The 26,636-nt window shown below is 40.4% G+C and overlaps 2 protein-coding genes across 4 annotated transcripts in view; one reads left to right on the top strand and one right to left on the bottom strand.

Annotated features, from left to right (window-relative positions):
- FAM114A2 (family with sequence similarity 114 member A2) overlaps positions 1 to 371 on the bottom strand; it is a 30,435-nt gene extending 30,064 nt beyond the window's left edge. The window contains exon 1 of one of the 3 annotated variants that reach the window (XM_012927649.2): positions 237 to 371. The gene's annotated coding sequence lies outside the window, so the exon portion shown is untranslated. The remainder of the gene's footprint in view (positions 1 to 236) is intronic. The other 2 variants (XM_058677904.1, XM_058677905.1) reach the window with 2 other exon arrangements.
- On the top strand, positions 260 to 14,863 carry MFAP3 (microfibril associated protein 3). Its single transcript, XM_004587505.2, has 3 exons — positions 260 to 395; positions 9,387 to 9,855; positions 12,377 to 14,863. The coding sequence occupies exons 2-3, from the start codon at positions 9,561 to 9,563 to the stop codon at positions 13,168 to 13,170; spliced, it is 1,089 nt and encodes a 362-aa protein (XP_004587562.2). The 5' UTR covers positions 260 to 395; positions 9,387 to 9,560; the 3' UTR covers positions 13,171 to 14,863.
- Positions 14,864 to 26,636: the final 11,773 nt, after the last annotated feature.

Here is a 26,636-nt window from a genome sequence, read left to right as displayed (position 1 = left end):
CGGCTGCTCCCGCACCGACCCCATGCCGCCCTCACGCTCGACGCCGGGGTCAGCCTAGTTTCATCCGACAACGATCGTTCCCATCGACCACCCAAGCGCTCTGGCGGCCCCCACACGCCTCTTCCCAGGCCCCCGGGACGCCCAGCGATGTCGGCTGTCCGCACCGGCCCCAGGACCCCGCACACTCGAGCTGTCCCAACTCAGCGAGTCCCCACCCGGCCCACAGCAGCCCTCACCGTAGTCACCGAGACCCACTGGCCGCCGCCACTCTCCCGGAAGTGCGCCTGCGGCGTGGAGGCGGGTCCGCGTACGCGGAGGCGGGACGGCACCACAACAGTTCCGGGTCTAGTGTCTCCCGCCCCGCGTCGGGCCGGAACGGAGCTCGGCGCCCGTGGGTGAGTGGGGTCTTACTGGGGGGGTCTCTGTGAGGAAGGTAGTCCAGCTCTGACGTAAAGTAGGGCGGCGAGTCCAGCATCCTTTTGAAGGCGTGCCTTGGGCGCAGAAAGGTCTGTCCTCGAAGTTTATTGAGCTCCAGACACCTCAGAGGCCCTGGGGACAGCCGGCTAAGCGAGGGGGTGGGGGATATGGAGCCACCTTCCAAGTAAGCTGACCATAATCAAGTCAACGAGCTGGAGTTAGAGTCTAAGTCGTTAGGAACAGGACGTGTAAGAAAGTGTAAATAGCAGAATGTGACAGAAAGAAGGGAGGGAGAGCAATACGCCTTAGGAAGGTTTGGGGGATAGTGCATCCCACCTGTGAGGAGTAGCAAGTGCCCCGGCCATAGGGTGGGACACACCTTGGCAAGTTCAAGGAGAAGAAAGAGACCACGGTGACCGGGCAGAAACAGCAAGAAGAGAACAGCAGGAGCTGAGGCCGAGACTTAGAGGCAGCAAATCTTGTGAGGCCTGAAGTCAGCGTACAGATGGGAATCTCACGGCAAACGCCAGAGGGATGGGCTCTGATGGGTGACTTGAGATTATTTCTGAGCCCTTATCAGAACAATTCGGTTGCCCTTCAGCATGGAAATGCATGAAACCCAGTGACAGCCAGGAAAAAAGAAATCACACAAGACAACCTTATTTGGCAAATAAGAAAAGCCCAATCCCCAAGAAAGGGAAAGACTTGGTGTTTCAGGAAGTCAGGTTTTCCAGCCCTATGTAAAGCAGCCTTCAGAATTATCGTCTTAATTTGTAGATGAGGCAAAAGTCACTTCATAAAACTCTCAGATATTTTTCTTGGATTCTTTTAAGATGATTTGCTTTTTTTTTAATTGATTTTTTTATTGGAAAGATTTACAGAAAGAAGGAGAAACAGGCAGAGAGCTGGATGGGAAGTGGAGCAGCTGGGACAGGACCGATACCCATATGCGACTGCAGCACGTGCAGGGGGAGAATTTAGCCACTAGGCTATCACACTGGGCCCTTAAGGTGATTTTCTAAGCATGGATACATCAGTATCTTTGGGAACTTGTTTAAAATACCTGTTCCAAAAAACAAATCAAAAAAGCATAAGGATAAAGTAGTTTCCTCTTTCTATTGTAACGAAAAATGTGTGAGTTTTGGATCTTAAGTAGTGAATCTTGGTAGGCCACTGTGCTGTATCTTTAAAATAGTGTTAATAATAATAATAATAATAATAATAATGCCAAGGTTTATGCCCTTTTAGAAATCAAAACAGAACTTTGAACATTCAAAGTTATTCATTTTAAAATGAGCTAACTACATGGTAGCATAAAGTTATTTTATAAAGATATGTTTTCCAGATTTAAAAACTTTTTTTAAAAAATTTATTTTATTGGAAAGTCAAATATACAGAGAGGAAGATCTTCTATCCGATGGTTCACCCCCCCGAGCGGCCGCAACAGCTGGAGCTGAGCCAATCCAAAGCCAGGAGCCGAGAGCTTCTTCCAGGTCTCCCACGCAGGTGCAGGGTCCCAAGGCTTTGGCCCGTCTTCGACTGCTTTTCCAGGTTACAAGCAGGGAGCTGGATGGGAAGCAGGGCTGCCGGGATTAGAACCGGCGACCATATGGGATCCCGGCGAGTGCAAGGCAAGGACTTTACACTATCATGCCAGGCCCTAAAATCTTTTTTGAAAGCAGTATTATTTTACCTTTGAATATTTGGCTGGGTAGAAAACAGCTGCATTCTCTTATCTCTTGCATCTGTTTTTGTGTGGTATCACTGTCCTAGTATTACTGTGAAAATGGTCTTTGAGAAAGGTCTCAGGGACACCGTGGAATCCTCGTACTGCTCCGACCAGCGGAGCCAGTAACATGGACACTGAGAGCGTCTCTGCTGCGAAGTCTCTATTGTTCCTTCACCTCTCCTTATGTACTCTTCCCCCCACATCCTCATTTAGCAGGATATTGGCTACAGATGAGTCCAGTTAGTCTCGGTGTTTTTAGCCACAAGCCCAGTTCCTGTTCCTGTCCAGGCTAACGAGCACTATTTCAACTCCTTAGTACCACATTTTGGGAATTGCTGCATTGGGATATTGTCATGACAATAAAAAACCTGGGCCTGATTTATAGAGCTTTCAATCATATGCACAGTTTAAAAAAAATGCAGATAACAATTAAGTAAATCTTAGTGGGGCCCAGAAATCTGCATCTTTAAAATCACCAGAGATTTATTTCATGTAAGAATTGCAGTTAAGAAAAATCTCAGATAGATTTAGTTCTCCAGAGTGTTCTACCTGCGAAAGTCAAGAAAGCTGAATTTACTTATCTCCAGATCTCTGTATTAAATTTGCAGAGACTGAAACTATAGAAAGTTAGTTAGAATTTGGTAGCAGCACCTTTGTGATTATAAAACTGACAAGTGTTTGAACTCAACATCGTATGTACTTGGTGTCGTCAATGGCCCTGTGCGAGGACTAGGCTGACTTTTAGGTGTGTGAGTCATCACACATTTTTAAGATTTATTTGTGTGAAAAGCAGAGTGACAGAGATAAAGATCTTCCATCTGCTAATTTACTCCCTCAGTGTCCACAGCAGCCAAGGCTGAGCCAAGCTAAACCTAGAAGCCAGAAACTGCATCCATGTCTCCCATGTGCATGGTGACTGAGGGAATCGAACTCTCTGCAGCTGTTTTCCCAGTAACTAACAGCAGCCAGATCAGAAGCCAGGCTGGCACTCAAATCGCTGATCCTCTCTGATAAGGGTTCCCTGTGCTGCAGGTAGCAGGTTAATGTGCTGCATCACAATGCCAGCCTGCATTACATTATCTTGAAGAGATGAGTAATTGGTGAGAGAGGAAACTTGTGGTGTCTCAGAATACTCCGTGCTGGAAGACAGACAGAAGCACATCTAGAACTAAAAGTCTGTGAGAATATTTTCTAAATAAAATGAAATTAGAGCTATACAGTAGAGGATGAAATTCCCACAGGAAGGCAGTCATGGATGGGGCAGAAAGTTTAAAGCAAAAGAACAGCTTGAACCAGTGCTTTAAGATTAAATGTCATTTAGAGAGTCTAGAAAAAGAAGGGTTGAGACTATCTGCCATGGTGAAAAAGTGAGGACGATTCTAATACTGAAGCAGAGAAAGCAGTGGTGATGGTAGCCAACCTTCAGATGAGGGAACAGAGTAGGTGGTCGCTGACTTGGGATAGTGATGCAGTTAGAGACCAGACTGAAGCTCTACACTCATTCCTTCAGCAAGTTACTGTGTGCACAGCGCTGGAGGACTCTTGCTTCTCTTCTGCAGCCTGACTCTGTTCCTGGCGAATTAGGAATGCCACGCCAAAATCTTAAGTTATCTCAGTGGGTAGTAAAAACCCACCATTAAATTTTAAAATTGCCTTGCCTTTCTTGGGGTGTGTTGAGCATACCTAGGAGGTGGAGGAAGGCTAGCAGTAGCACACTAAATCATCTCATCCTCAGGACTATCCCACAAGGTAGCTAACTTTTTATAATCATATACAATAGATGTGAGAACTAAGACCATGCCAACCCTGGGCTTCACTCTGGGCTAGAATTAACTCCAGAGCCCATTCTCCCGATCACTGTGTTAGTCTTAAGGTGTTGATATGGTAAAACTAAGAAGTCTGTGGGAACTATTACTCATCTACATGTTGGACAAATAGATCTAGGAGTAAGAATGAGGAATTTTATTTTATATACCTTGACTCTTAAAAAAAATATTTTCATTGGAAAGGCAGATTTGCAGAAAGAAGAAGACACAGAAAGACCCTCCATCCACTGGTCACTGTCCAAGCAACCACAATGGCCGGAGCTAAGTCAATACAAAGCCAGGAGCCAGGAACCCCTGCCACATCTTCCATTCGGGTACAGGGCCCCAAGACCCTGAGCCAAACTCCTCTGCCTCCCCAGGTCATAAGTATGGAGCTAGATGGGAACCAGAGCAGCCAGGACATAAATCGGCATGCACACAGGATACCGGCACCTGCAAGGGGAGGATTAGCCAACTGAGCTATTGCTCTAGGCCTACCAAGTTTGAAGTATAGTACTGGGGGATGTTTTACACTATAGAGGAAAGTACTGTAGTGAGAGATCATAAATCTTAGCCTTTTCCATTGGTTTTGTTATGGTAGTGGTTACTTGTATCCCGTAGCTATTTATATATAACATATAAATATTACATAATAGTTATATACATAGTTATATAATTTATATATATATTTGTTGATTTTTCTTGAAAGTTAAAATTAGAGAGGTTGAGATCTCCCATCCATTGGTTCATACCCCAAATGGCTGCCACAGCCAAAGTTGGACCAGTTTGAAGCCAGGAGCAAAGAGCTTCTTTCAGGTCTCCCAGGTTGGTTCAGGGGCTTGCTTCCCTGCTTTCCCAGGCCATTAGCAGGGAGCTGCATAAGAAGTGGAACAGCCCAGACACAAACCAACATCCATATGTGATACTAGGACCACAGGTGGAATGTCGGCCTGTTATACAACCACGCTGCTATTGCGTAGCTATTCCACAATTGCTTATGCCAAAAAGAACAAAAGTCACAAGTGTAAGTGAAGTAATCCTGGGTTGAGAACAAAACTCATGAAAAATAAAATACAGAAAAAAATGTTTCTCAGTATGCCAGAAAATCTATTGAAGTTTGAGATATGACTGCCCAAATGCTAGTTCTGAGGTTCATGGCAGCACCCAAATACTAATATGAGTATAAGGGCTGTTTAGAAGGTTTAATTAGGAACTTCTAAGTAAATTAGCCTCAAAATGGTGATTTCTATTTTGAGTATCACTAACCCTTTTAGTGATGCCGATCCCTTAAATATTAATTGAATATAAGCAGAATAACTGTGTTTGTTCATTGTAAAGAATAGAGTAGTGCTAACAATCTGTTCTTCATTTGCCTTTTCTCCCCCTTTGTCAATTCAAAATGCCACTTCATCAGTTTGGGTGCTGGATGTGTAGGAACTCCTCCACCTTCCAAGTATGACAGTGCAGAGAAGAGCGGATGAGCTGTAAATACAACTAGAATGCGTTTATTATGCAGATGGAAATATTAATATCCTAGTATCATTGGAGCAAAAAAACAGTGCCATATGGGCATCAGTGTTTTTCCCCGTTTGAGTTATCCCAGGACTCTGTTGAAAACAACAGCTTCCTCAGCCAACTTAATATTGAGCCACCAGAACGGAAATCAGCCACATCACTTCCTTATTTACTTCTGTTGAGAACTGGAACAGAATGGAAATATTTTTTTCTCTTAGAAATTGGCAAGAGCAGCAGTAAGGCAATCTGTTGGGGATGACAGATACAGGCTCTCTTTCCTCTTTTTAAAATAGTTGCTCTTCAAAGTGGTTTTTGTAGGGTAGCATCTTCGTTTCTGATCATTCATGATGCTAGCAAAGCTTGTATTTTCAAATATCTAAAAGATGCAAAGAGAGATGGATTAACCTTGGGTGTCACATTGATCTGTTATATTCTTCTTAGTGCTGAAGGAAGGCAATATAAAATAGGCACCCAAGAACTTTGTCTAGGAACAGAGTAGGTAGAACCCTCTCTGTTTACAGGAAAGTGGTGTTTTGATTTCCCTTTTTGAACCCCTTTTTTTTCTGCTTCAAATGTCAGTTGCATAATATTATGTACAATAATGGAAATATTATTATAAGAAGTCTCAAACTTTCAAGTGCATTGCATTCCTAAAATTCACAAATTCTTCCTTTCTCTTTTACATTCACAACACAATTATGCTTCTCTTTGTTACTTCTCTCACTGCCTTGTGTGTAATTTAGGTTTTTCTGTCCCTGCCTTTGTCCAGACTGTCTTCCTGATAGTCTAGGGCAGTGCGCTCATTCACCTGAGCATTGCTCACAGTGCCTGCTACTTCATTTTGCACATGATAGGCCCCTAATTCAGCTGTGCTGTTTTAAAGTCAGGCTACAATGAGCAGAGAGATCCTGGTCACTCAGAACAACCTGGCTTAAGTCAGAGGAGACTAAGTACTAGGAAATACATCCATGGTATTTCCTCTCCCTACTTTGTTTTTTGTCATGGAGCTGTGTCTACTAGTAGTTCCTGTCAGAGGCCTTTAACCCAGGATGCCCTGGGAAGGGTATGAAGTGCTTGGTACTGACTGGGCATATAAGGGAGTTACAAGTCCTGTTTCCTAGCATGAAATCATTGTACCAGATTATTTGTGTCTGCTTTGACCTAAGAGCAGCTCAAGGATGTTCATAATGTTTCTCTGTTCCTGTTTTATGAGTCTCTCTGAACTTCTGTTAGTCCTGTGACTGTACATAACAGGAACTGCAGTCCTGGCTACGTGGGCAGTTTGCTGGCCACAGTCCAGTATTTAAGAATAGTTCCAGACCCATAGTGAGGACTGATTGCTTCCACAGACGTGGTTCAGTCGTTTGTGCTGAGCTGCATGTTTTCTTTTCTACCTGACCGTTTCCCCATTTGCTTCCCTGTTGACATGTTCAATCTTCATCATTGTGGTTTTAATTTTGAAGAAATATGAAATAGAAATGCTTATTTCTTCAACAAACAAAACAGTTGCGTTGGGAGTCAAGAGCCAGAACAGCATGAATGAATCTCTCCTTACTGTCCCCTTTCCATAGTAACCTCTTGCTCCTCTGTTCTTTGATTCCATCTCTCTCTGCTTGTTCATGTCAGTGGATTGACTTCGTCCTGGACCTGAGAAACACAGGAACTACAGGCAAACTGTATAACAGATTCAGGTCTGCATACTCAGGGTGCAAAAACAGCACAACCTTGTTGGTGGGGTCCAAGCTAAACTTGGACACTTACTTTTAATGAAAATAGGGGAAAAGTGAAATTTTACATTTTGCATTGAAATTATATAATGGTGTATACTCTCCCTGTTCCTGAGATTCTGAAATGGTTGCAAAGGATTCTGAGTAAAAGTGTTTGATAATGATTGAAATATAGGGTTAGCACAATATCTTAAAAACAACGGTGGTTAGAGTTTATTTGGAATTGCCAGACTGTGTTTTATGTGTACCATCTCATTCAGACTTCATAATAATCCTATAAGGCTAGGTAATATTATTTATCTCATTTGAAAGATCAAGGGGCTAAGACACTGAGAGTAATCATTTTGTAAGAGTTGCAATGCTGGGTGGTCAGAGCCAGGATTTAAATTCAGGAAATCTAACTCCAGAGTTTGTACTCTGAATCTTCCATCCCCACCTGCTTCCTTGCTTTTATCAGAGACCATCAGTTACACTCTTCTAGAGTAATCTAGATCCCAAATGCAATGTGAGTGATTAGTCTCTGTTGTTGCAAATGTTGTGTCTGGAGAATGATTAGGCATGATTGTTGCTTGAGGAAAGCAGTAATATTTTTTAGTGGTACTTAGAAGCTGGCATGGACCCACTTGTCTCAGAATCACCCAGGGAGCTAATTAAATATCACAAATTCTTATTCACTGGGTCTGAGATGGAACCCAGAGATGTATAATTTAACAAACTTGGTAAATGACTATAATGTTCTTTCTGGATAGGAAATTGGACTTGGTGCTATTTTATTTCCACCATTATATTCAAGAAGAAGATGACAGCTGAAGACATTGGGGGGTTGGAGTTTGAAGAATACCTCTAGGTAGGGTCTGGTGCTCGCTGCGGCAGCACATACACAAAAATCAGAATCACGCCAAGTCTGCAGTTTTTGTTTTACTCTAAATAGTCCATTCTTCAGGTTAAAAACATGTAGAAAATTATTGGCATTAATCAATCATCTTTTCAGGGGCTAATGAAAATTAAATAACATTTATAACTTACTATAATTCGGATTTTGAGGAGTTTAAAAATAGAATGTGCCATTGCTTTTTACATTCTGTGATCAAACAGCCTCTCTGTAAGTATAAAGGAGGATAAATGTAACTTCCAAAACTGATTATCTTGAGCTTCTGAAAGAAGTAAAGCCAGATAGTTCCTCCCATATTTTACACAAGTAGTAGTTGAAAGTATTGTTTGAGAGGTGGTGATTTAAAAGGAAAATCAGATTACCAGGAAGAGATTTTTTTGTTTTCATTCATGATAATTTGTCTCTTTTAAATTGGCCTATCTTTCCCTATAATTTTATATTTGCGTTTCTACCAATTAGACACGTAAGATGTCAGTTATTCTCTTAGCTATTTTAAATGATTCTGCAGACTTTAACAGCTAGAAATTTGGTATTTTTGCAAACTGGTGAGAATACTGTGTTGTATCTCAATATTGAAGAACCCATTAAAGGAAAATTCATTTGCCTAAATAAAGCTCCTGCCCAAAAGGGAGCTTCTATGGCCTCAAAAGTGAATAACTACATAAGTATATGCAGTAAATATAATTTTCTTCCTAACACTAAGGCCAAAAACTACCACAGGTACCCTGCATTATTTATATTTAATATATCTGTGCTTGAGCTATTCAAATTTTGAGCTCCATGATTATGATTATAATATGCCAGTTAATTTACATTATTGATATGACAACAGATGGTAATGGTGCAGGTTGAAATAAAAGATCATTAAACTAAATATTTTAGCTTTCACTGGCTCCCTGTTGCATACAATTTGTCAGAATGAACTAAAATCATGGTCTTTTAGAACTAGAAGAGTCCTTAGAGATTATCTCATCCGGTCTCTCGTTTGACAGATGAGCAAACAGAAGCCCAAAGAGAATGCTACCTGCCAAGGTTGTATAGCTAGTTAGTAGCAAAGCTAGGGCCAGGAACAGTGCTTCCTAATTTAATGTTTTGCCTACCATCTCTATATGAGTTTTTAAGGTGGTATTCTCTAAACACTCTGATATTAGCACCATTTTCTCTAACCAGTTTATTTCTGATGTTTAAACTCTGATAAAGCATTGCTTCTCAGTCTTTTGGCTAAGATCAAGTGTAAACTCTGGTAAAACAGCCTCTCATGATTCTCAGTTAGCTAAACTTTTTATCTGACTTTATTTTAGGTTGGTCTCCGCTCTCATTTTTCTAATCTTGAAGACTTCAGACTGTACCTGGATCTTACCACTTTTTTGGGAAAGTTCCCTACCCAGCAATAAATTACGTACTGTATCCTTGTCATAATACAGAAATTTTTGAATTTTTCAGATTGAAACAAGATTTTTTTCTTCCATTTTCCCATGAGGCCCCATCATTGTTTATTCACTTTAGTGGTGAGTGTTATTGTTCCGGCTGCTTTTGTTTTGGACGATGCTGACTTCAACCAAACAATACCCCGGGCAACAAATGATAGTTCGCACAACGCATCATTTCCCCCAAGCTTTGAATTCTCAGCAGGTTCTCACTTGGGTGAAGATGTCATCATAGCCAAAGAAGGAACTAGCGTTTCAATTGAGTGTCTTCTCACAATCAGTGACTATGAAGATGTCCATTGGTACAACTCGAAAGGACAGTACCTGGATGGCAGCAGCAGAGGTAACTGGGTCAGGGTGCAGTTAATAAAGATTATTCATACTCAACAAGAAAGCTCAAAAGATGAGGTGCCAAGATGAATAGCTTAAAACTTCTGAAAGGCCTAGGATATTGTACCTATCAGTTAAAAAAAAAAAAGCAATTATGGTTACTGAACTACACAAAGATTAGTGATAAATGTAAAGGCATTCACATGATTACAATGAGCTGTCTTCTGTGTTGATGATTTCCTTCTTTGTTGAAGGTAGACCATATCAGGACTACTACATACAGTTGCATGGGCAGTCATTCACCTATACTGCAGGGTGAATACTTCAGTGTAGGCGCCCCATTGTGGCTGCATCAATAAGGGTTTTTGAGGGGACGGTTCCATGGCGAAGTTGGCTAGGTCTCCACTTATGGTGCTGGCATTCCATGTGGGCACCAAACCAGTTCAGTTCCCAGCTGCTCCACTTCTGATCCAATTCCCCTATAATGTTTCTAGTCCCATGGAAAATGGCCCAGGTGCTTGGGCCCCTGCACATCACATGGGAGACCTGGAAGAAGTTCCTGCTCCCAGCTATAGACCCACTCATCCCCATCCATTACAGCCATTTGGAAAATGAACCAGAAGATGGAAGATTCTCTCTCTGTCTCTCTGTCCCTTCCCTCTAACTCTGCCTTTCAAGCAAAACCAAAAAATTTTTTAAAGGAGGGTTAGCAAGACTTCAGAAAATGTGTCACTAATATAAAATTGTTTGCTGTAAAATGAGTTCCTATAAATGCTAGAGGAAAACCATTTTTGCTTTTTTCCCCAAACATTATGACCTTCTACAGATAAGTGGTCACCAAGAAGCTTAAATTGTAATCAGCCTTTTGAAAATGCATGCCTATTAGATCAGAATGTCTAGAATGTTGACCATAGTGTGTATTTTGAGCATGATTTGAGGTTCTGTATTTTGAACTCACTGAACTAGACTCCAATCTTCCCTGGGTTGTAGCATAACTTGACCAGGTACATCTGAGATTTGATTATGCAGTCAGTAATCATTATAGACAAGCTATGTAAATAACTCTTTAGGTTACAGCCAAGACCAGCCAAGTGGAATGGCAGTTCCACTTTCCTATTTTGCCTTTACTTTGAAAGCCACTAGTATATATCATTGGTGCTTTCAGCAGCAGCTTTAGAAAATTGAATTAAATGTTATGAATCTCAAATGAGAGGATTTTAAAGAGCATGTCAGTCTCATATGAACTTCATAAATCTTGAGCTGTTACAAGTGAGCCAGAGTTTAGATTTTGGTTGTAATGCAGTGGTTGGTGAATGGAGTGTGTATAGTTCATTATACCTTGGTTCCAAAGGGTGTTGGTTTTGTAGCTTCAGGTTCATAGAATAGAGATTTATGGAATGGCTCTGTTCTCCTTTTTAGCATTAATGAATTAGCGATTCTTAAAAATTGAATTAGAGAATTAGCCCAGTTTTGGTGGTGATGAAAGGATCACAACCCAAAGTGTTTACTGTTATACATGCCACTAAAATAATCTGTAACCCTAGAATATTGGGATAGCAAAGATTTTTAAATAATGTCCCCAGCCTCTTCTGGGATACCATCTCTACACATTGAGATACACACCCCATACCATCTGATTAACCCATCTGAGAATTTGCCACAAAAGTACAAATTGTATAGGCAAAGTAGAGTTACCAAAGGATGTTGAATCACAGTGGGTGGTCAGTATGCTTTATTGTTCACACACTTAGGTACTTCTACCCATGTGCTCCCTAAGTGAGATATCTTATGTATAGAAGAGAGGCGGTATGATTTAGATTTAAAACAGAAGTATACACGTCCTAAGGACAGATTTGTCCTCCTTGCCAACTTTTCCATTTATTCTGACTTGTGATGTATGTCTTTTGGGTTAGGCTTCAAATATTCCCACCAGAAAGTCAAAATATCACCATCAGCAAATCATTCCTAACAAAACAAATTAGCACATGCAGAGCATGCCACATTAGCCACAATAGCCAGTGAGTAATTGAACAAGTGTATTAAATGCTAGGGGTTTTTTAAATAACTTTATTTTTTGCTATATAATTTCATTGTAGAATGAACATAGTTAAATGAAAAATAAAAATTACTCATAATCCATTACCCCAGAAATAGCCATTTTTAAAACTTCTTAAGCATATCCTTCTAGTATAGTATAGGTGGAGAGTGTGGTATAAATATATATTAAAATAAATTTTTTTGTTAAGATTTAGTCATCTAGAATTATGTAGACATACTTCTCTCCTTTAAAGGCTGTTTTGTTTAACTGTGAAAACCAAGCTTTAGTAATTGTTAATGTTGGGTGCAAAGATCTTGATTTTCTTTTAAGTATTGTCTCTGGACATACCATTCTGCCCCTTTTTACATAATTGAAACAAAAAGAATGTAAGTGAGGATACTTTCATGAAGAGGTAGCATACCAATGAGACGGTTGGCACATTTGGTAATAATATTCTTTATGCTGTAATTTTTTTTCATTTTTGTTGGATTACCAGGTGGAAAATGGTTGATTTCCGATAACTTCTTAAATATTACCAACGTAGCTTTTGAAGACCGTGGACTCTATACATGTTTTGTCACATCTCCAGTTCATGCCACCTACTCTGTCACCCTACGAATTGTCTTCACCTCGGGAGACATGAGTGTCTACTACATGATTGTTTGCCTGATTGCATTTACAATCACTCTCATCTTGAATGTCACACGGCTGTGCATGATGAGCAGCCATCTTCGCAAGACAGAGAAGGCCATCAACGACTTCTTCAGAACAGAAGGGGCTGAGAAACTTCAGAAGGCCTTTGAGATTGCCAAACGCATCCCCATCATCACCTCTGCCAAGACCCTAGAGCTCGCCAAAGTCACACAGTTTAAGACCATGGAGTTTGCACGTTATATTGAAGAACTAGCAAGAAGCATTCCTCTTCCACCCCTTATTCTAAACTGCCGAGCCTTTGTTGAGGAAATGTTTGAGGCTGTGCGAGTGGATGACCCAGATGACATAGGGGAAAGAATTAAAGATAGACCTGCCTTGGATGCTCAAGGAGGCATCTATGTCATTAACCCAGAGATGGGACGGAGTAATTCACCAGGAGGAGATTCGGATGATGGCTCTCTGAATGAACAAGGCCAAGAGATAGCAGTTCAGGTTTCTGTCCATCTTCAGTCGGAAACTAAAAGTATTGGTACAGATTCTCAAGAGAGCAGTCATTTCATCCCGCCAGATGATACAGGGTCTGCCAAATCTAACTCCAGCTACAAAGACGGAGTATATGAAAACTCACAGGTGTGAGTTAGCCCACTACCTACAGTGACAGCTGTCAGAAAGGGACCTACTTCTCAGAGGAAATAATATTGTCACCAAAAGATGGCGAGGGGTTTCCCCTTGTTGATATGCACATTAGAACATCAATTGCCAAAGCCTCTGTTAAAATGCAGAGTTTTTCCTGGCTGATATTCCAGTCTCTCCTTGGGCCTGATGAGATGATAAATGTTAACCAGTAAGGGAGCTTGAGAGATAAATACCATGAGAGAAGTCCTAACACTCTCATGGCTTCTTTTTCTGGTCATATTTTTTCTGTTGGTAGATCTGACCCTTACCTTGAAGCTTCAAGTTTTCCCATCAGTGCTCTGAAGAATTTGCATTACTTGAAATCTGAAGTTTCTAGCCCTGTAACTTATCATTCATCCCCTAAATAAACCACCATAATCTTCAGCACATCTCTAAGGAAGCCCTTCTTCTAGGTTTCCCATTCCCTTTTTTTGACCTGGCTGAGACTTTATTCTAGTATCTAGATTCCACATCAGTGCAGCGATGCACATATGTGGGGTATTTTTAAGATATTCTTCCATGTGTAGCTGACAGTTACATGTGCTAAGTTGAATCTTCAATGTAGCAATGACTATCACATCAAAATCAGGGAGTAACTGCTCATTAGCAAACTACTTTCCATGAGTAAATCGGTCCTTCTTGGTGTATATCTTGTCTTTTTAACTTACAGAGAATTGTTTAGGTCATTGAAGCTGGTAGTGATTTCCAGTTTGATCTCCCAGCATGAGCAGTTTGTTGCTAAGGAATAATGTCTTTGAAGGTTTTAGAATAAGAACAAGTCAAATCGTTTGTCTCTAATCAGTCACGGATTTTGATATTTCTGTAATGGAATTCTCAGGCTTTCCTCTTTTTTAGAAGTATTAGACTCTACTTGTGGGTTCTGTGTTGAGATCCCATTCTAGAAGATAACCAAGAATCATTCTTCTTTGGACCTCTGTCAGTACTCTTGCCCTTTGTGGTCTGAAATATGGTGCTAAAAGTTGCATGCCTCCTTGTTTTGTTTATATTTTATTGTGGAGATTTTAATTTCTCTGCCTTTCAGATACGTAACTCTGACCTAGGGCTGGTTTTATGGCCTTTGAAAAGAATGTGCCTGAAATCAGGTAACTGTGTTCAGTGTGTTGCTGGATTGAACACACAGACACACAAATGATCTAGACCTAAAGAGGGAGAAAAATGATGCTAATGCCACCTAGTTCAGCAATGTGTAATAAACACTTAAGATGGCATTTCTTGTCTAAGATCAGATATAATGGAATTATGAATACTCTTCAGAATCGATTCTTCAGCTGCAGGAAGGTTGGTGAATTTGGCAGTGGAACTCGTTTCGGGTTCTGCATTTCTTCATTTGGCATCTATTTCGCAAAGTGATAACTTCACCTCAAGTGTCCTGAGAGAATGTGCAGAGATTTTACCAGGATTTAAATTTAAGGTTTCAGCTAGAAGAAGATAGGAAAGTCAAGAGTATGACAGTAAAACTCATGCCTGCCTTTGTCCAGGCTTATGAGAAATAGCACATCTGCTCTGGATCGCAAGAATGAAGCAGTGTACAGTTTTATTGGATAAAGATGATAACGCTGCCTTTTTGTCTCTCCGGCTATTTCCATGGAAACCTCTAGAGCAAAACAAAAGCTACCAATCATTTAGGCAAATCTTGCCTGTGTTTCATTAATGAGAACTGTTTTGTACGTTCGGCTATGAGAGCAGGAGCTCTTGAACATATCCTAGATTATGGAACACATTTTCCTATTCTGCATTGTGTCTTTTGAAAGATTTTTAAAAATTAATTTAAATCCCTGAATCTGCAGTCAAGCCCCTGAAGATCCCTCACATATTCAGATGTTATCTTCAACCTATTGTACTATGGCAGTTTGGGGTCATCTCTTAGAATATAACTTGTCATGTTCAGCAGAATGGCTTTACCTCGCAAGAGGAAGTATTTAAAAAGCTATTTGCACAATACTTTTTAATATTTAAATGCTTCAGTGTATCTAGATAACTTATTTTAGAAAGCTAACAATAGCCTGATTTGGTAGCTGGAGTACCCAGTTTGCTTGGAACTTTCCACATTATGGTGCCACTTAGGAGGAATTAAACTAGGTCAAAATTTAGTCATATTTAGTATTTTGAACAGCTCGTTTGCAGGAGGAAGATAGCAACCCTTACTAGTATTTTTTGTATCAAATATTTACCACATTTAATTAACAGTCCCATATTATCTTTTTGTATAATGCTTAATGTTTTGTACTTAAACTGTGATGTAAAAGGTTTTTGGTGTTAACGTGGTATATTTTATCTTGTTTTTGCTGGATTTTATAGTTATTGAAAAATGCCATTACCCAGAAAAAAAATGTATTTAAAATGGTTGTCATCTCATTAGCAATTTTGTATTGTGATTTAATGAACCTTATTGCCCTTATAAAATTAAATAATAGCTTTGTAAAATAAATTTACCAAAAGTCAACACCTAAGCATCCTTAAATATCCCTTTCCAGTGTAAAACCAGAAATACAACTTTTGAATTGATATCCCAGTTGTGCTTATGGGTTGTTTGATTACACCTATTGTCAAGGTTGTATATGTTTTGACGGCTGAATTTTTTTTTTTTTTTAAAGATTTATTTTTATTACAAAGTCAGATATACTGAGAGGAGGAGAGAGAGAGAGAGGAAGTAGAGCTGCCGGGATTAGAACCAGCAGCCATATGGGATCAAGGCAAGGACCTTAGCCACTAGGCCACGCTGCCGAGCCCGACGGCTGAATTTTAGAGTCAGATCCAGTGAGCGTTTTTATTTCCTACCAACTACTTTCGTGTAACTTTCCTAGCTGGATAATGGCTCCTATCTTCTTTGCCTCGCTTCCTGTTTTAGAGTCAAAGCAGTATCCTCACATGCTCTCTCTTCAGTCCTCCTGCCACTTTGAGTGCCTCTGTCCTGTCCTTTTCTCTCCCTGTTTGTGATGTCAGATTTATTGAGTCTCTGAATGGCACTAAGTACTGCATGCTTGTTTTCTAGAACCCACCCTGTTCCAGGTGCTTGTCTGGTTTCTACACACTAACAGGCGTAACACAAGTGTATTATGTTTTCTGAGTCATCCATAAGAGAATGTAGCATTCACTCAACTAGGCTGGGAATGTTGGGAATGCTCAGCCATACACAATAACTCTCCTAGTTTGTCATGAATGTATTTTACAAAAATGAATAAGTATTGCTTTATAGATTTCGTTGTCATCATTTTAATAGATAGATTTAATATAATTTTGTCCTTGTTTAGTAGAGAAGTTGTACTTGAATGTAAATTATTATGTTCAAAATGGAGTGATTTAATTTCTCTGAAATTACACCATATATTTCATTTTTGCATGTAATAGAATTCATTGTAAATTATTTTATTGATTTTTTAAATTTTATTTGAAAGATAAACACAGATCTTCCAGCCACAGATTCACACCTCGAATGTCTGCAACAGCCAGGATTGGGCTAGGCCAATCATCCAGCTCTCCACAGGGGTGGCAGAGACCCAAGTACTTGAACCATTACCTAATACCTCCCAAGGCGCACATCAGCAGGAAGCTGGATTAGAAGTGGAGGAGTCAAGGTGGGGGAAAGAGTGTATGGTGCTATGGAATAGTGGATTAAGCCTCTACCTGTGGCACTGGCTTCCCATGTGCGCTAGTTTGAGTCCTGACAGCTCCACTTCCAATCCAGCGCTCCACTGGTGGCCCAAGAGGGCAGCAGAGGAGGACCCGAGTGGCCGGGTCCCTGCACATGTGTTGGAAACCCAGAAGACTCCTGGCTCCTGGTTTCGGACCAGCCCAGCTCCAACCATTGTGGCCATTTGGAGAGTGAACCATGGATGGAATATCTCTCTCATTCTCTCCTCTCTATTCTGTATCTCTTCCCTTCAAAAAAAAAAAAAAAAAAAGAATAAATAAGTAAATCTTTGCAAAAAAAAAAAAAAAAATAAAGGAATGTAGGAGCTGGGTCTCAACCCAGGCACTTCAATATGGGATTTCTGGATTTCTCAGATTTCAAGTTCACCGTGAAGCTATAAACACCTGCCCAGGTATTAAAGACGAGCTTTGCATTTAATTGGATTCCATCATTTCCACACACTTCAACCTTACATGTATTTACAAAGTATCTATATATTCATCATGTTGCAAGCCATACTCAAATGAACATGCTGCCCACAACTGACTGCAGATACCAGACTGTCCACCCTGGGCCTGACAGATAATTTCCCGCTTCTGAAGGAAAGGCCTAGAGGATTTACTGCATGTGTTAATGTGTGAGTATAAAGCCTATGAGGTTAGGCAAGATGAAAAAGTAGTTATGGTAGAAGTAAAATATCTGACTCGGGTCTAGTGTAGTGATGGGAAATGGGCATGAAAAAAAAATCTCAAGAGAAAAGCAAAGGGAATAGATAGGAGATGTGTCCCATTATTTACATGACACTCTCAGAATGAAAACCCAACCCCTATCTTCGGATAGCAAAAGATTCCTAGACTTGAATCTGCCACTAGCCTTGCAACTATCCTCAAATGATTCAGCCTCTTTAGGCTTCAGTAAAAAGGAGCTGATAATATAGAAATACCTCAAAACTTAAATATTGGGCCCGTCACAGTAGCCTAGCAGCTAAAAGGCCTCACCTTGAAAGTGCCAGGATCCCATATGGGTGCCTATTATAATCCTGGCAGCTACACTTCCCATCCAGCTCCCTGCTTGTGGCCTGGGACAGCTGTCGAGGACGGCCCAAAGCCTTGGGACCCTGCACCTGCGTGGACCTGGAATCGACTCCTGGCTCCTGGCTTTGGGTTGGCGCAGTTCCGGCCATTGTGGCTGCTTCAGGAGTGAATCAATGGATGGAAGATCTTCCTCTCTGTTTCTCCTCTAGATATCTAATTTTCCTATAAAAATAATAAATCTTTTTAAAAAAACTTTAAGATTAAATGCAACAACACATAAGTGTTAACTAGAAAGTACCATAGGCATGATGGGCCCAGTGTCAGTTTTATCTGGTTAGATCAGAGTTATGACTGGTTCCATAAAGATTCTTCTACACTTCTCAGAATTGTATTTATGTGATATAGGAACCCAGTTGTGGTTTACCCCTTCCCCTAAAGAGACACTTTTCTCAAATCCAGGAATAGGCAGTCCAGCACTGGCTCAGGAGCTTAAGGACTGGCCTCTTGACTCCTCTCCATTCTTAGAAATCAGCTTTTATCAGCTTTTGGTCACAAGATGTCTTAAGCTGGGTTTCCTGGAAGTATTTCCCAAGACAATGATTCATGTGCAACTAGCTTATTTGAAGTGTTCCCAGAAAGGTAGAGAAGTTGTGAGAAAACCTAGTAACAGATGTGTTCATGATTGGGTTATTGCTGGGCTCTCGGGAAGTGATTTTTGTTCAGTGTGTGTAGCTGATGCTCTATGTGCCACCTGAAAACCAAAGATCTGGAATAGTTTACCCAACACACGTCTCTCATAAGTTGAGGGCTACTCTCAGGGTCACTAATTCTGATAGTTGAAATTTGAGTTCTTAAGTCATCAGCTATGGTCAATGTAGAAATGGGGAGTGCCAGGGAGTTAAGGGCAAAACACCACAGCACCTGCCATGACAACTTCACCTCTGAAGTCATGTTTTCTTTCCAGTAAAGGAGAAAAAATGTCAAAGGCCAAGACAAATAGTAACTGAGTTTACCTCTTTATCAAGCTTTCCTGAAGCCTCACATGATTAGGGTGAGGGAAATCCCAGACTAGACAATTACACCATAAAATTCAAATTTTAAAATAAAGAGGGATGCATGGAAGTTGTGGCAATAGATAACACACAGCAAAATCATTTCCATATGAGTTACAGAACAATGTATGGATAAAATCGTCAACCATGTTCCTTGAAGATAATGCATGAACAAAGGAAGACTCAAGCAATATGCATGGCTCAGATAGCGGAAAGACAAGACACAGGATTATACTGGGGCATAATTGGCTTACTTTAACCTATCTGCTCATCAAAACATACTCATGTCGTACCTGAGTTGTGCCAAGTACTTTTCCATGAAGCACGGCCTTTACAGTGAGCCACTAGCATCATGTGTATTTAATTAGGGCTCAGAAAAATCTCTCCCAAGAGAGCGTGTGCTAAGACCCAACTGCTGACGAGCCAGACATTCAAAGCTACAAAGCAGAAGTATTCCAAGCAAAGGAAAAAGGCAGTGACATGGTTGGCTTGTTAGAGAAGAAAGGAATAGGCCATATGGCAAATGAAGAGAGATCTGGTCAGGGAAGAAATCGGGGACCAGGGTTTCATCAATACTTTCTAGTGTTCTAGAAATGAAACTTTTGAAAGAAATCTTAGAAATAACCTAAGTTAGGAAAGGAGATTACCAATTTCATGATCAAAATTTTAATCATGCAATGCAATAATACTATTTTGTCCCCAAATACTGTCTGCACTTTAAAAAAAATGGTGCTAATTTTCTTTTAAGAAGTTAAACTCCTTTAGAGCTCCTTAAATTCCAATCATGCTTTTGAGTTTTCATGTTTTTGCTGGAACCTATTGATTAGCAAATATATAAATGTAAATACACATATGTCACTCCATCTGCCTGAGAATCCATGGCTCCTGCCAGTGAGCTTATTTTTCTTGACAGTTGGAAACACTGCTTTGCATCTCGCTCAGCTGTGCAAAGGGAGGCTCAAGTGTCCTAAGTGATGATAAATCAGCCTTTAAGGGCCTCCTTCAGCAAGAAGGACTACCCTCTGGGAAATAGTTTGTACAAAGCAGAAGGGAGGTTTATCAGGAAAAATCCCTCTGTGGGATACTTTTGCAGTATGAATTTCATAGCTATTGCATTAACTGCAAGTAACTGGACAATTCCTAAGGCTATAGCCCTTTGATCTCTTGAATACCTAATAAGGGCTCAGGCATGTTCATTCAGTTTTTTAACAAATGTTTGTTACACATGAACTGGAAACACTACCACAAGCCAAACCAGAGAGTGTCTACTCATTGGGAACTGAAAATGCATAAGAAGATAGATCAAGTAGTCACAAAGAGGGTATGCAGTAAAAACTGAAAAGTGTGATAACATGATTCTGTGAGCTTCCAGTTCAAAGGAGCCCGATCAAACTGGATATGGGTGAAGGATTCCCTGAAAAGATGATTCTTAAAGCAGGAGGCATAGCTTAGGAATTAACTAAATTCCTAACGCTGGGCCAGGGACTATGGATCTCTAAGTCATGGGTCTTGGTTAGAAGTAATTCATATATCAGTTGAAAAATTAGCTGTTCCTACAATAAACCATCAGAAAGAGACAAAGTATCAAGTGCTAAATGGATTACCACTAGATAATAAATTCAGAAGAACTTGAAGATGAAAAGTGAATGTTGAACAGAACAGGCAAGGCTGTGTGAATTGGATGAGCTTTGAGCTAGACATGGAAGGATGACTAAGCTATGGGTGAGAAGTAAAGGTTTTAATATGATCATGGAACTCAGAAATCTTCAATGGCACCCTCTTGTCTAATCAGGAAAAAAAATCAAATTCTTCAACCCTCCAAGAACTGAGTTCAGCTTCTGAAGATCACCTATACTTCCTGGAAATACCTTAATATATTCTACCTCTTATATTGCTGTTGCTCACAATTTACCAGCTTGTGGGCACCTTGGGGGGTGGCATTATATACAAATCTTTGGAGCCTGCATTTGCTAGGGCAGCATCTCTCATACAGAAAAGACAATAAATATTTTTCGTTCTTGGAACGTGAAGAGTGAATTTGTTCTGTGGTCTGTGTCCATTGGTTGATGTTGGAATTAGACATAAGGACTTTAGAAGTAAGGCCCCCGGGCCCAGTGTGGTAGCCTAGCAGCTAAAGTCCCACACACCAGGATACCATATGGGCGCCAGTTCTAATCCCAGCAGCCCTGCTTCCCATCCAGCTCCCTGCTTGTAACCTGGAAAAGCAGTCAAGATTGGCCCAAAGCCTTGGGACCCTGCACCTGTGTGGGAGACCCAGAAGAATCTCTTGGCTCCTGGTTTCGGATCGGAGCTCAGCTCCAGTCATTGCAGCCGCTTGGGTAGTGAATCAGCAGACAGAAGATCTTTGTCTCTTCTCTCTGTATATCTGACTTTCCAATAAAAAAAAATAATAACAATAAATCTTTTTTTTAAATAAGGCCCCCTTCTGCACAGCACTTTTTTTTGTGTGTGTGACATCACCCACTTTCAGAGTTTTAAGTAGCACCTTCACATTGGTGACTCTCAAATATATTTCCAACTCCACATGGTCCCTTCTAGACTTGGATTTAACGCCTCCTTTCTTGGCATCTCTGCTTGGCCAGGCATCTCAAAATAGTATCTCAAAATTAGTATGTCTAAAACAGACTCTTTGACTCACTTCTCTGATAACAAAAGAATACACCAGTTTCTGTCCACCACTCCTGCCATCTTCTTTTACCACACGGCACTGCCACCTACTTATTTGCTCAAGTCGGAAACCTGTATCATCTTTGTTTGCATTACAATAGGTGGAATCCCTCACTACATAAGGTTCTCTCATGCAATAGGTCAGTCACCTTTTCTATTTGACAGTCCCATTGACTGCCTGCTTCTACTCTTCTCATGTCTTTCATTCTCACCACTACTAATCAGCATGGACTTCCCAAAGCATAAATCACACTTGATCACTCTCTGTTTATAATCCATAGTGTCTACCTTCCCTAGAAGAAAATCCATACTCCCAGAGATGGCCTGTAGCACCTGGCTCTTCCCTGTGTCTGATGGCTTCACTCACCACTGTGCACCTCCCTCATTGTGTCCCAGCCACCTGACCTCCTGTGATCCCGCTAACGCACCACGTCTTACCTCAGTTCCTTTGGTTCTGCTATTTATTCTGCCTAGAATGCTGCTTCCCAAGTATTTCCTTCAGATCTCACCTCAGTTGTCACCATTTCAGAGAAGCCTAACCTCTAACCTAACCCTTGACCACACTGAAGTAGCTATTCCCAGGGCTGGCATTGGAGTCAAGAAAAGAGATCTCCCTTTCTAACAGACCTTTTTTTTTTTCATCTTAGTGTTGGTTACTGTTTGACATTAATCTTTTATGTATTTATTTAATTATTGATTTTGTGTTTCCCACAAATAGAATATCAGCCTCATGAAGATAGCAGTCTTGCCAATTTCTTATTTCTCATTATATTCCCAACAATTAAATAGGGCCAGGCACTCCGTGGCCAATCATTGAACATCTGGTTTATGGAGGATGAAAATGGATTGGGAAGTACTGGTTATGTAAGCTTTAAAGAAATCGTTCAGCATTTTGCTTCAATATGATTCCTTTCTTGAGGAAGAAGGTTATATACTACTTGACTCTACTGGAATACAAATAAGATTAATGGGAAACTCAAGTCTTCCCCAGTTATTATGAGGAAAGTACTATAAGATACGGTTAAGGAGCCATTTCAAATTAGTAGTGACACGCTGGTGAAGAAAAAACACATTTGTTTTCATACCCATAAACCTCCCAGGGAATGAGTAAGATGGACAAAATAAGATGTACCTATTTGCAATATAAAAGTTCATAAATACAATTTACATTAAGTCAGAGTAGCCCTCTGTTTATATAATATATAATATCAATAGGGGTTTTTTTGCTAAGTGTTTTGTTTTTGCTTTTTTTTTTGGACAGTTAATATTCATATTGTAAGAAAATTGCTTTCCATCAGAGCATTTTAATGGAAAATGAATTGCAGTGTCATCCTGTCATCCTCTCTGGCAGCACAATGAACAGGGCCTTTTGTCAATAACTTGAGGACATCATTATAAGCAGACATTTGTTGTATTTGGGTGTGAAATGGTGATGAGCTCTGAAATCATAGGCCTTCTGAAGTCTCTGAGGTGTATTGTAAAAGTTCTTCTCTCTTCTCTCATTTATTCATCAACAAACACAGGGCATCATAGCCTGTGCCAGACTGGCGGCTGAGGACTGTGACAGATTGATAAACAAGATACATGTGAGCCCTGTCGTCGAGCCCAGAATCTTCTGGAGAAGACATGCCACAACCAGTAAGTACAAATGTGACAAGCATTTGGAAGTTCTCACCACAGGCTTGGAAAAGACTCCCTAAGTTCCTTGCTCAGAGGAAGAATGGCACAGGCAGATGGAAGATGAGAGCCCAGGTATGTTTGAGCAGATGAAAGACCCCTGTAGGTCCTCATGGTCTCACAGAGCCAGCAGGGACCAGCTCACAGTGTGTTTCCCTACTCTGCTCCCCACTTAGGAGGCTAGGAATTTGTCTTTATTCTAAGAGCAAATTAAATGGTTTCAATGATTCACTTCCAAGTGTATACTGTATTCACAGAGTATAAAGAATGACATATAATCCTGTGTTTTCACATATATTTTTGGTCTAGACTAAGTTATACTTGGTGCCACAGTGACCCACCTTCCACACATTATGGAATTGACAGGTGGCCCTTGAGTGAAACAAGAAAGTACAAAAGTCCATCAATGAATATTCAGGCGTAATAGTGCAGGCCTCAGAAAAGAGCCTTATTACTAGCATCCTATTATGTTATTCTGTGTGTAAGAATCCCAATTTAATTCAGCTCAGCATTGTTGGAGACACTTGTGTGAAGTCTGTAGGGTGAGAGAACATGCGCTGTGAATGGATGCTTAGGCCACTCCCCATGGACTAAGCTGAGTTCCCTCCCTCCCTAGAATGCGGAGAGGCACATCCCTTAGTGAGCTGGAGGCTGGCAGGGAGACTCAACTCGACCATTTACTCACCAAAATGGTCTTGGATAAGGGACTGAATTTCTTTGATTATCAATTTACCTATTCATGAAAACCCTACATCAACCAGGTTGTTAAGAGATCTGAAGCATATGGCACAGATGAAACCATCTAGAATTATTACAGTCACTTCCTGATTCTACAGCTTGCTATCTAATGGCTTACACATTAATCCACTAAACCAGGAGAAAGAATTTGAAAATGAATTTTTCCTTAGGAAAAAATAAAGAAGCCCTTTATAAATTAAGAAGTTGTGTTAGGTATTATATTTTCCTGAATCCTTTTGAGACCACGTAGCATTTTGGGAAGCATCTTGTGCCATCCATCTGTCCAACATTTGTACTTTGGAACATCTTTCCTCTAACAGCTTGGCCAACTCCGTTCTGAACCTGCTCAGCGCTGCTCTCCCTGGTCTATTCTGAGTGTGTCATTAACCTGAGCTTGCATGTATCTGTAGAAATCCTACTAAGAACCAACTCTTTGCTAGTTTCTGAGCATGAATACAGAAATAAGTACGCCTGTTTTATTTGTGACCTCTTTGCAGGCCCCAAGAGTGTTAACTAGTCACACATATTTTTAAATCTTCCTTCTATATATTCTCCAGAAATATCTTTATTTTACACAAATAATGTTATCCCATCTTCATTTTCTATGTCCCTTCCATGCATACAAGTTCTTCATTTTTTGTATTTAATTGGCACAAATGGAACCATACTATTAAGATCTTGTATCTGCGATGTTTTTCCACACTCCTACCTATTATTCTGCCTGATTCTTTCGAGTAGCTTTCTGGCATTCTGTTAACACAATACATCCTTTCACCATCCCCTATTGATAGACATTTTAGACATTTCTGATGTTTTTTATTTTTACAAACATTTCTGCAACAGGTATCTCTAGACATACATCTGTCCATGCTTGAAGGACATTATCTGTTAGCCGAGGTCTTAAAAGTTTTAAAACCCAGACTAGCATCCTTCTGTATGTCTGCCAAACTAGCAGCATGTCACTGCTAATGTCAAATCACCAGAAAAAAAAACTCTTTGCAAGGCTAGTAGTGGTTGCTTTATTGGACAACACAAGAAGAATCAATATCCTGAGAGATATCATTAATCTTTATTTGTGAAGATTTGCTGTTAATGTAATAAAGTGCTCAACAAATATCTGGCCTTATAAATTGTGTCTATTAGTGATGGTGCCTTTATCCTTTTGAACTACCAGTCAAGCATTTATCTCTAGGGCCTGAGGCTAGCTATTACTAGGGCCAGTGTGTTTAGATGGCACTTTTCAGCCATGAAGAATGTCCTTTGGGACAGGAAAAATGTACAAAGCATCATGCTTCAATATTAATTTTTTTCTGGCTAAATCTCCAAGAAGGCTTGACATTTTCAACAATATGAAACATTGTAGACATTGACTTACTTGGAAAAAATAATTGCCAACTTAAGGTACTATTCGTTTTAATCATAGCAAGTCACAGGAACACTGTTTGAAGGAGCCTAGGCTGAAGATGGAGATCAGACGTTTGCAGTCTGTTCATTCAATAAGTGCTCATTTTGAGCTCCTGCTAGGTTCCAGGCAGGATTCCAGGTTACAGAAGATGCAGACATAGACAAGGCCTGCAACTAAATAGCCATGTGACCTTGGATAAGTGTCTTACCTTTCCTGGACTTTACAGATCTGTAAAACAAGCCAGATGAACTATTTCCTCTCCAAATATCCTCCCAGATGTATCATTCTGCCTCTCTCCTCAATGTATTCTTTTCTTTTTTTAACTTTTTATTTATTTTTATTGGAAAGACAAAAAAGATTTGCGGAGAGAAGGAGATACAGAGGGAAAGCTCTTCTGTCTGCTGCTTCATTCCCTAAATGGCCGCATAGCTAGAATTGAACCATCTGAAGCCAGGAACCAAGAGTGTCTTCTGTTTTCCCACACCAATGCAGGGTCCCAAGGCTTTGGTCCATCCTCCTCTGCCTTCCCGGACAACAAGCAGGGAGCTGGATGGAAAGCGGGGCTGCCGGGATACAAACCAGCTCCCATATGGGATCCTGGTGCATTCAAGGCAAAGACTTTATGCCAAGCATAGAGTCCAACATCTTATAGTCCAGTCAAGTCCAACTACTTATTGGGTAGACCCTCTCTGGTCTGAGGGCAGAGACAGCAGAGTATCATCCCAGTCAAATAAAGGCACTAACATACCATCTGCAACAATTAACATCGTTATGGAATTAATTGACATGGTATTGAGCAGTCAACATGTTAAAAATAAATGCGATTTCTTAACCACTTTCTGTGACCCCCCATTCACAGTTCAATTTTAGTTTATATACGACATATGACATAACATCCATAACATAACATGTTATGCTTAACATCATATTATCTTAAATTAAGGCAAACATGGTATCTAACCTTTTGGGATTGGTTCATTTCCCTTAGCATTATGGTTTCCAGTTTGGCCCATTTGGCCACAAAGAACTGCGTTTTGTTTTTTTTAATAGCTGAGTAGTATTCCATGGAGTAGATGAACCATAGCTTTCTTATCCAATCCTCTGCTGATGGGCATTTTGGTTGTTTCCATGTTTTTGCAATTACTGATTGTGCTGCTATGAACATAGGAGTGCATGTTGGT

The sequence above is a fragment of the Ochotona princeps genome, chromosome 19 (assembly GCF_030435755.1).
Source record: "Ochotona princeps isolate mOchPri1 chromosome 19, mOchPri1.hap1, whole genome shotgun sequence".
Taxonomy (NCBI): Eukaryota; Metazoa; Chordata; class Mammalia; order Lagomorpha; family Ochotonidae; genus Ochotona; species Ochotona princeps.
Note: the sequence above shows the minus strand (reverse complement) of the source record. Positions and strands in the feature narration are given on the sequence as shown.